Raw genomic sequence first — 11,351 nt, 5'->3', positions numbered from 1 at the left:
CTAGGCCTGATGGGACCAGAGAAACCGATCGCATTTTTCAAGCATGATTTGTATCAAGGCTCTGAAAATCCAAAGAAAGAAAGAATCAAAATTAGTTGTCATTTTTTAGTCTTCACAGAAAACATAAAGCCCACAAAGAATTTACAGATTAAGGTGACTTGAGGCAATTAGTTATCTCATTTGAAAATATAAAATCAAATATATATCAGATGTATCCAGTATCTTGGTCATGATTGTGAATGAAATATTACTTTATCTTTTTACCTTAACAGATACATTTCAGTACCCTCATCTATCAGTGACAGACTGGAGATGAATGATCCCTAGAGTCCCATTAAACCTCTTAAAGTCTGTGAGGCTTTATGTTCTCCAAGCACCTATACAGAGGGTATGACAGGTATTACCTCTGCCTTTTCTCAGCAATCCTCAGGACATCACAGGTTCTAGTAAACCTCTCTGATAAATCAAGGGTCAAACCACATTCCTGTAGAAGAGACCAGGCCCGATCTGGGCCCATAGCCTTAGCTAACAGGAGCGCCACGTTCTCCACGGTGATAGGGGAAGGTCCATCACTGAGGTTCTCATCTGGTGACACTTGGAGGACTGGTCCTGTGTTCTTGTTTTGTACAAGATGTAAAAGAAGCTTCCACTCCTCCAGACTCTCTGGGATCCACCCTGTACACACAGACACAATGCTGGCTGGGTCAGTGCTCAGTTGACGTGCTCAAGACTACTTGTGAATGCATTTAAAATGAAAACATAAACATGTTCAAAACATAATCTAACACAAGGTTGTTTTCCAAACACAGTGAATACATATTTCATTATAAAGAAAAATAAAATAGCTTTACTATTCTTTTGCTGTCACTGTTGTATGTCATCAAGTTTATTCTGACTCATAATGATCCTAAAGGATGAAGCGGACCTTCCGCCCACAGGGTTTTCAAACTCATCATCTTTACAGAAGCAATCTGTCATATATTTTTCTCATGGAATGGCTGAGGGGTTTAAATGCTGACCTTTCATTTAGAGGCCTAAGTGTTTAACCCTGGTGTCACTAGAGCTCTTTATTTTTTTATTCATTTAATCACTCAGTAAGTAATTAGCCCAAGGCACATTCTATCACAATAATGAACAAAAACATAAGATCCCTAAACTTATGTGGATCTTACAGTCTGGTAAAGGAGTTAGAACTTAAGCAAATAAATCTATACATTAAAATGTGCTAAGTGCTAATAAGGAAAAGAAAAAGGATTCATTAGGGGAAAAAAGGCAAAGAAGGATCTAATTTTGTTTGAAAGGTTCTAAGAAGAACCGAGCATTTACTTAAACAGGTAGCAGCTGCAAGATGAGAAAAACTAGAGAAAGGCATGTGCATGTGGCCTAAACATGTGGAAATTTGTGGAAGGTCATCAGGATAGAAAGGAAACATGGAAGGTTTCTTGATACAGTAAGAATCTGGCCAGTTCACACAATTCAAAAGAGGCATATAGGGCACCAAAAGAATTAAGTAGTAAGAACAAGATGGCAAAGCTAGGCTGTGTGGGTCTATTTAAGAACCTGGAGTTTACTCTGAATGTATAATAATAGGTTTTAAGAGTGAGACTCATATAGCCCAATTTTTGTTTTAAAAGAATCATTACAGGTGCTATCTGGAAAACAAAGTGAAGATGGGCAAGAATATAGAGAAGATGACTTGTTACAAAGCTATTGCAGTAGCAGGGACAAATGGCAAGGCCCAGTGATGTAGAAGAGAAAAAAGTGGATAAACGCTGAGATATGTTATTTGGCAGCAAAATTAACAAGTCTCGGTGTGAAATTGATATGAGCTATAGAGAGACAAGTGTAACAAGATCTTCACTTATTAAAAGGGTCTAAATAATTCCTACCATTAAATCTGCATTAAATCTGCATTTAGGGACCTTTCCAAATTACTGAGAAGAAGTGAAGTCAGTCTGAGTACTAAGGTGCGTCTGATTCAGGCCATAGTCTTTCCTATTACTAGTTATGCATCTGAGACCTGGACAGTGAATAAGGATGAGAGGAAAAGAATTGACACCTTTAAGCTGGGGTCTTGGAGAAGAGCAATGAACATTCCTTGGATGGCCAAGAGATCGAACAGGTATGTCTTGGAGATGGTGCAGTTGGGGTGTACTTTGGAGGAAAGAATGATGAGGCTTTGCCTAACATACTTTGGGCATGTTGCTAAGAGGGGCTATTCCTTGGAGAAGGATATGATGTTGGGAAGGGTGGAGAGTCAGAGAAGGAAAGGAAGACCCTCAATCAGGTGGATTGCTACAATGACTATTACAATGGGCTTTTGTGTATCAGGAAGTGTGAAGATGGCGCAGGATAGAAGAGAGTTCAGATCTTTTGCTCTTAGGGTTGCTATGAGTCGAGCTCAATCCGACGGCCTCTAACAACAATAACAATTTTTAATATAATTATAATGTTGACAAATATTAAGAGTATTTTTATCTAGGAGGAGAGAATTTTATGATTATTTAATAGCCTTATTCTTCCCTGAATTATCAATTTTTCCTGTAACACTTATATCATGCTGTAACTTTGAAAAGATAAAACATTTATACCATTTTGGCTGTTTTTAAGAAACATAAGCATAAATATGTTCATGGAAATGCTAATCCTAGTTGTTTACTGAAAAATCTGAAGTACATTCTAAACACAATAATCAGGAGTAACCAATGGGGATTTACATACCATTGTCCCCTTCCATCAGGCTCATATCGTCCAGATGGACAATGTTAGCAAAAGCTTCCCTTCTTCTCTCCAGCTCCAAGCAGAGAGTGAGATATCCAGGCCAGAAGCTTCAAAGAGACCAGAGGAGAAGAAAGAGCTAAAAGATGGTAAATTAATCTAGATCTGTGCTGTCCAAATACAGTTCTGGTGGGCTAGAAGTAAGAAGCTGTGCTGCAACCCCAAACGCAAGGGGTTCAAATCCACCAGTACTCTGCAGAAGTGGGAAGCCCACTGGAGGGTCAGTTATGGGTCAGTTTTAACTCACAACAACAATAGCTAGCTATAGGTGGTTATTCAAGTTTAAATTAATTAAAAGCAAATAAAATTACAAAGTCAGCTCTTCAGTTAACTGAAATTACTCAGTGGATACACATGGCCAGTGGCAAGTGTAATGCACAGCATAGAAGTACATTTCCTTTATCACAAAAATTCTATTGGACAATCATCATCCAAAATGTCTAAGGTGAAAAGAGCTACTCATAAATATAGATACTTGAAGTCACACTCCAGCAACAAACATTTATGTTTATATTTTTAATTAATGTTATATTTCAACACTAAATTTTCACGTTTATTCTCTAAATTGATGTAAATCTTGGAAGATCTTGTCTCTTGTTCACCTGCTGTGCCCAGCATCAACAAGTTCTACCGCATCTCTCTTCTGCTGTCCCCTAACTAACACTTCACTCATCATACGCAAATTAGCTCAACAGCTTCCTAGCTCGCTTTCTTATCTCCTTGTGTCTAACAAAAGAAATGATCTCTAGAAAGAGTCTGATTATTGGGGTTTTTAACCTATAAGGGTCTCTCACCAGACTATTGTTCAGCTAATTCTGAATGATGGAAATCCAATTTGATTTCAATGGTGAACTGTTCAGAAACACACTGCCAAGCCTTCATCCTGACTGCTCTCTAGCAGGACCCAAATCATCAATCTTTTGGCGAGTAGCTGAGCACATTAACCATCTGCATCATCCAAGGATAAAAGTCTCTCAAAATGCAAACTCACTGCCATCAAGTTGGGACTAACGGCCAACGCTCTATTGGGTTTCTGAGGCTATAACTCACACAGGAGACTGTACACCTTCCTCTCACAGAGCTGCTAGAGGAACAGCACTGCTAGAGAGGTGTGGGTTTTGGGTTAGCAGTGCAACTTCTTACAGACTAGGCTTTGAGAGCTCCAATTAGATGTTTGTGAGCACTTTTCAAGGTTCTCACTACACATCACCTACTCAGTTTAATGCCTCACTATCCACAACCAGCATCTGCTTCAGTTACCAAGATCTCTCTGAATAAATCATGTATCAAGCATCTACCACTGCAGAAATTAAGCACTACACGAGAACATGAAGATACAGACCCCCATCTCCAAGAGACTACAATTCTTGTAATCTCTTTCACTCATTCATGTGGAGTGATAAAACAACTAACCAATAAATTGCAGACCAATATGTAGTACAGATAACAAGCAATATGGGTTTTTCATTGTTCTTGTTTTCTTCACACAACCTGACTTCCTTCCTGTCTTCTTTAGAAAACTAAATCCTCCCCAGACTCCAGGGCTTGCTTCCACCATCCTGTCTCCTCCCAGACTCCTCCATCAGTGACTCTACTGAAAAAACTCCCTTCTCAGAAATCCTGTTATCAATGTTAACAAGTAACAGGTAATCTGGGACTGACCATTAAACACTATCTACATGTCTGAAAAGTAGAGAATTAGCAACTAATGATGCATCAGATTTAAAAGAAAATAAATATTTACTATTTTTTATAACAAAAGTATACTTTTGCTTCTTAATAACAAAGAAAATTTTCAAATGATAAGACACCTTGATTCTGACCATCACCTGCAAGGTAATTTCTGATATAATTGTATTCTTTATCTCAGCCTCTAAGGAAATTCTCACTTACCCACCAGACCTACAGATGTCAGTCATTTTTTCTTTGATTATAAAGGCGGCTGGCAGTTTAACTAAATGAAGAATCAGTTGATTGTATCCCCAGGAAAGTAAATGAGAATGAGGCCTGTATCAGAAATAAGGAGTATCAATAAATGAAGATGAGTGGTAAATTCTAAAATTGCTTACTAGTCCTCTAATAAAATAGAGCTTAATTATAACTATTTCATTACCACAATATTTTTAAACAGAGCTTTTGTAATAACACAACGTTTAAATATTTAAAAATACAAAATAGCAGGCCTCTGAAAATTCTATGTACAACAGAACACATGTGGAATAACAGAAAGGGCAACTGAGGTGGAACTTTCAAGTACTAGGAAGAAGGACAGGCAATCCACTTCCAACAGAGCAGAATTTAGGGCTGTTGTACATAGGGTCACTATAGTCGCAAGCGACTCAATGGCACATATCAACCACAACAACAACAAAATAGTAAAAAATAGATAAAAACAGAGCTTACCTATAATTATTGTACTATAATTTTTATATTTTATTATATTTTTCAAACATTTCAGTTTGACTTTAAGACTTTTTCATGTTTACTTTTTCCTCCATAACAATCATGTTTTTGTTGTTATGTGCCATCAAATAGCCTGCAACTCATAGTGATCCTATGTACAACAGCCCTAAACTCTGTTCTATCCTTTGCCAATCTTATTGTCTCTGACACACTTATCCCCATTACACTGTGACGGAATCAATCCATCTCATCGAGGGTCTTCCTCTCTTGCATGTCCCTCCACTCTCCCAAGCATGATGTCCTTCTCCAAGGACAGATCCCACCTTGCAACATGTCCAAAGTATGTCAGACAAAGCTTCACCCTCTCTAGGTCAAACCTGTTCATTCTCTTAACAGTCCATGGTATATTCAATATTCTTCTCCAACATCACAGCTCAAAGGCATCAACTCTCCTTCTATCACCCTAGCCATTGTCTAGCCCTCTGATGCATAGCAAGTAATTGCAAAGACCATGGCCTGTATCACAAGCACCTTAGCCTCCAGAATGACACTACTGCTCTTCAGTACTTAGGAGAGGTCTCTGACAGCAGACTTTCTCAGTGCAGTTTGTCTTTTAATTTCCTGGCTGCTGGTGCCAAGAGTGTTGATCGTAGAGCCAAGCAAACGGAAATTGTCAACAATCTCAATCTTTTCATTATCTATCATGATGCTGCCAATTGGCCCAGTGGTGAGAATCTTTGTTTTCTTGATGTAGAGCTTCAATCCACACTGAAGGCTGCAATCCTTGACTTTCTGCAGTAAGCATTCAGGTCCTCCTCAGTTTCAGCAAGCAGAGTTGTGTCATCCGCATAATGCAGATTGTTGATGAGTCTACCTCCAATCCTGATGCCACACTTCTTCTCCTAGAGCCGAGCCTCCTGGATAATCTGTTCCACACATAGATTGAAAAGATATGGAGATAGGACACATCCTTGACGCATACGCTTCCCAATTTTGAACCATGCAGTGTTTCCTTGTTCTGTTCTGACTACTCCTCCTGGTCCAAGTACAGGTTTTGCATAAGCACAAATCATGTGTTCAGGTAACCAAAATCACAGCTGGCCAATGCATATCCCTATAGACTTTTTGGTCATTGTTTATGCCTGCAGATCTTACAGGCATGCAAGATAGGCTTTCTTTCAATTTAAAAAGCTCCTTGTGGTGAAAGTGCAGGACTATTTCTGATATACTCAAAATATAAGGGTGAATTTTTTTAAAATAAAAACTCTAGGTTTACAAAATAATTAAAAAAAATACCAAAAAAACAAAAACTCTAGGGTTTTTTATTCTTCCAAACCATTAATCATATTATGACCATGACTTAAGTCAGTCTTTTCCATAGCAGTTCTTGAAAGTAAGCCTAGAATATCATATAGGAATAAATCATTTTCATTCCCAAGAAACTTGGGAGCTTAAGAAGAGGACTCTTCCATACCTGGGGTGTCCTTCATCATCCATAGTGCTTGTGATTGGTGGAGCATCATGGGACACTGCCAAATGCAGCCAATCCAACCTTAAAGATTCTGGTTGTAGAAGGGACTCCAGGAAAGACGGCCTAAAAGAAAGATAAGGAACCAAATACAATGCCCCTTCCTGATAAAGACACTCAGCAAAATTGGAATAGAAAGGAATTTCCTCAACATAGTGAAAAGTATATGTGCAAAATCAAAGCCAACATCATTATTAATGGAGAAAGACTAAAAGCATTTTCCTTACAAACAGGCACCAGACAAGGATGCCCACCGTCACCACTTCTATTCAATATTGTATTCGAAGTGCTTGCTAGGGAAATATGACAAGAAGGAAATAAAAAGTATCCAGATCAGCAAATGGATGGTTAAACTGTCGCTATATGTGGATGATATGCTAGTACAGAGAAAATCCCAAAGACTCAACAAAAAACTGTTAAGAGTTAATAGGCTAATTTAGTAGAGTGGCAGGATAGAAGATCAATATCCAAAAATCAATAGGATTCCTCTATAGTAACAAAGAAGACTCAGAGAAAGAAATCAAGAAAGCAATACCATTTACAATTTAAGTTTTTTAAATAAGTGCCATCAAGTCATAGATAACTCATAGTGACCCTATGAATGAAAGTCTTAAACATGAAAATTTTTCATCTTGTCTCTAAGTTCACTGAGTTTCTGGAGGCAAGCTATTTTTGTAATCAATGCAATTGAGATACTTGGAGTGAACCTAACTAGAGATACAAAAGAGCTATACAAAGAAAACTACAGAACATATCTGCAAGACACAATAAAAGATCTAAAGAAATGGAAAAATGTGCCTTCTTCATGCATGGATAGGAAGATTCAATTATTGTGAAAATGACAATCCTACCACAAGCAATCTACATGTTCAGAGCAATCCCAATCCAGATGCCAAATTCATTTCTCAAGGAGATCTAAAGGGAATTTATCAAATTTATTTGGAGAGGCAAAAGACCTCAAATAAGCAAAACACTTCTTAGAAACAAAAATGAGGTGGGAAGTACAGCACCCCTGACCTCAAAACTACTACACAGCAGTAGTAACCAAAACAGCATGGTACTGGTACAATGACAGGCACATAGACCAATGGAACAGAACTGAAAACCCAGAAATAGACCCAGCTATCTATGGTCAACTGATATTTGACAAGGAAATCAAAGCTATCAAATGGGTAAATGACAACTTCTTCAATAAAAGGTGCTGGCAAAACTGGACTTCCACCTGCAGAAAGGTGACACAGGATTCCCATCTCACACCATACACAAAAATCAACTCAAGGTGAGTCAGAAACCTAAGAGTAAAGCCCAAAACCTTAAAGTTCATAAGAGACAAACTGGGATCAAGCTAAGAAGTGCTAGCCCAAGGTATAAAGAGACTGCCAAATATAGCCACAAATGCATAATCTGAAGATGATAAAATTGATGAATGGGACCTTCTAAAGATTGAATCCATGTGGGCATCAAAAACTTTTTGCAACAGGGTCGAAAGAAAAGCTACCAATTGGGAACAAATATTTGGTAATACTATCTCAGACAAGAGTCTCATAACGAAAGTTTAACAAAATATTCCTGGGCCTCCACAGACTGATAACCCAATTACAAAATGGGCAAAAGACATGGAAAGTATTTTCACAGAGGAAGATATTCAAATGGCCAACAGACAAGTGAAAAATGCTCAAAATCACTGGCAATAAAAGAGATGCAAATCAAAACCACAGTGAGGTACCATCTCACACCAGTAAGAGTGGCAAAGTTTAACAGGGCAGCAAGTAATAAATATTGGTGAGGATGTGGCAAGAAAGAAACTCTTATACATTGTTGGTGGGACTGAAAAATGGTACAACTATTCTGGAAGGCAGTTTGGCGCTTCCTCAAAAAGATGAACATAGAAGTGCCATATGACCCAGCTATTCCACTACTTGGTATATACCCTGAGAAAATAAACTGAAGCACGAACAGAGATTTGTACAACAATGTTCAGCATTATTCACCATTGCAGGAACATGGAAATAGCCCAAATGTCTAACCATAAATGAATAGATTGAGAAATTATGGTACATTCACACAATGAAATACTATACAGCATTCAGGAAGAATGATTTTTTAAATTATTATCTAACTTGTGAGGGGCTGGAGAGCATTATGTTGAGTGAACTAACTCAGTCCCACAAGGATAAATAAATGTATAAAACCATTATTGTAGAATGAATATAAGGATCCAAAGGGAGTTGGGGAGGGTAAAAGCAGAGGGATGCGGATGTGCAGGGGGAAGGGGAGTTAATAATGGAGTTGTACAATTTGATGGGTGGGGGGTGAGGGAAATTGGAAGAATCTGTTCTGGAAAAAAATGAATTAGAATGATGTAAATAAACTAGTATAAAAAAATAAAAGAAAGATAAAGAGAGAAACCACCAATCTTCACATGACAAAGGAATTGTTGTTGTTAAATGCCTTCCAGATTCACAGCAATCCTATGAACTTTCTTCGTTTCTCCAGGTTCATAGGGGAGAGGCTAGCTATTATGGAAGTGGATGCCACTCCTGCTTACAAGCTTGTTTTAATCGGTGAGCATCAGCAAACACTGCCCACCATGGGTGACCAATATCACATTTGTCACATCAGGGTCACAATGTTCAGTATCACAGCCACCACAAGTTACCTCTGTACAGCAAATCGACAGAGCAGTGGTATACCACCTAGAAGAATGTCTGACCAAAAACAATTAAAAACAGGCCTGAGGGACACAGATCAAAATCACCCACCTTTGGCTTGGTAAGATCACTTTCTGTCCATCAGGCCAACTGAGCTCTCTCTATGTTGTAGGTATGTGAAGATAATTTAATGACTGGTATTGTTGTTACATACCAAGTCAGAACCAACAGAGGGTTGACCCTACAGTGGGTTTTCAGAAACAATTAACTGCACAGGAAGAGACAGGCCATCTTTATCCCATGGAGCAGCTGGCAGATTTGGAGCATGTGCCTCTAGGCTGGCAGAGCAACTCCTTACTACTAAGCCACTAGAGCTCCATTTTAACTATAGGGCCAACATAATGGACAATATAATAGAAAACTCTTCTACTATAACATGCCAAGAAGTGCTAGTGAAAATTTACTAGAGTCATATAAATGCATAGTTGTACCCCAAGATAAAAAAGAAAATGGCAAAGGATCAAAAACAGGGTGAAGAGGCTTAGATTAAGAGACAAGAACCAGGTGGCAAACTGGAACTAGCAGAAAAAAAAGAGCAAGTGGGAAGCTGTCAGCTATTAAAACTAAGGGGAAGATCCAGTGTGAAAAATAGTGTATACGAACTTTATGAATTTTATAAGTAAACCAGTATAAAATAAAATTTAAAACAACAAACCCCAAGGGGCAAAAGTGTTTATGGCCATGTGGAGTGAGGAAATGAAGCCTAAACCTAAAATGAGGCAAAGGGTTGAAACTGAGATCCACAAAAAATAAAAAGGTGAAAGTAAAACTCCACTTACTGGCAGAGAGATATAAGGTTATCTGTGTTAGCTTTGGCTGTAAGACAGTGGCTGGTTTTATATTGATGGTCTGAGAATCCCTGAGCAGGAAGGAAAGAAAGGAAACATAGAACATGCAAGTTTACAGTGTGTGCTAAGCTTGAGGAAGAAAGGTATGAGATAACCCAAATGCCAAATCTGTGGCATTAACAGTAAAAGAATGTTAAAATTGCTCATAAAAAGGAAATAATGCCCTATTTAAAGAAAAGAGCCTGCAAACATTCAGTCTTTCTTACCTTTGATCTTCAGGCCTTGATTTCACCAGACTGTCTAAATAGGCCAAAAACTGGGCAGGGTTTTTATGACAAAGTTGCATGACATCAGAAGGCAAAATGGATGGGTAAAATCTGATTAAGGATCGAAGGGCAGATTCCCCAAACTTCTCATATAACCTGCATTTAAAAACATACACTTTAGTCTCTAACGGCTGCGAGACACTACAACTTGTTCTCACCTTTTAGAAATAGACTTATAAGGAAATCAGAAGTTTCTAAACATACAAATGAGTAAAAACTTAAGATTTAAAAAACAATGCATGTGCTTCAGCTCACATAAACAAGACACAGAACAACCTACTGAGCAGCAGAGGCAATCAGCAAAGGACTATCAAACGGCACTGAGTCTTCCAGTAACTTCAATCTTGTTGGCAGGTCTCCTTCTTCTATCGCCATATATGTAGGACTGGACCTTGCCATTTCTGAAAGGTAAAGCATCTCATTTTCCCATTCATCTCTTAGCTGTAAATATTCATTCAAGAATCATTAGTTATGTACCGAGTGTGTGCAAAACCTAAAGTCTTTTAAACACTCTTGCTGTTGGTTGCCACTGAGTGGAGTATGACTCACAGCAACTCCATGAACAACCGATGTGTGTGAGCCCTCTCCCACCCTGTGCCTTCTCACTATCATACACGCTTGAGCCTACTGCTGCAGTCACTATGTCAATCCACTTGGTTGAGGGTCTTCCTCTCCTTCACCATCTCTCCCATCTTTCCAAGTATGATGTCCCTCTCCAAGAATAGCCTCTCCATTGAAAAATGCTCAAAGTTTGTGAGATAAAGCTCTGCCTCCAAGGAGCACTCTGGCTACACCTTCTCCAAGACATATCTGTTTA

At 38.5% G+C, this 11,351-nt stretch overlaps 1 protein-coding gene across 1 annotated transcript in view; it reads right to left on the bottom strand.

The window, feature by feature from the left end:
• Positions 1-11,351, bottom strand: part of HPS5 (Hermansky-Pudlak syndrome 5) — a 48,250-nt gene continuing 36,899 nt past the window's right edge. Inside the window, exons 16-22 of the mRNA XM_006892028.1 lie at positions 10,815-10,935; positions 10,475-10,630; positions 6,656-6,775; positions 4,672-4,785; positions 2,722-2,828; positions 405-675; positions 1-61 (exon numbers count right to left, since the gene is read on the bottom strand). Coding sequence (XP_006892090.1) covers positions 1-61; positions 405-675; positions 2,722-2,828; positions 4,672-4,785; positions 6,656-6,775; positions 10,475-10,630; positions 10,815-10,935 — 950 coding nt within the window. The remainder of the gene's footprint in view (positions 62-404; positions 676-2,721; positions 2,829-4,671; positions 4,786-6,655; positions 6,776-10,474; positions 10,631-10,814; positions 10,936-11,351) is intronic.

The sequence above is a fragment of the Elephantulus edwardii genome, unplaced genomic scaffold (assembly GCF_000299155.1).
Source record: "Elephantulus edwardii isolate Elephantulus edwardi_28Jun2011 unplaced genomic scaffold, EleEdw1.0 scaffold00109, whole genome shotgun sequence".
In the NCBI taxonomy this organism is placed as follows: Eukaryota; Metazoa; Chordata; class Mammalia; order Macroscelidea; family Macroscelididae; genus Elephantulus; species Elephantulus edwardii.
This window is presented reverse-complemented; position numbering and strand designations above follow the sequence as displayed.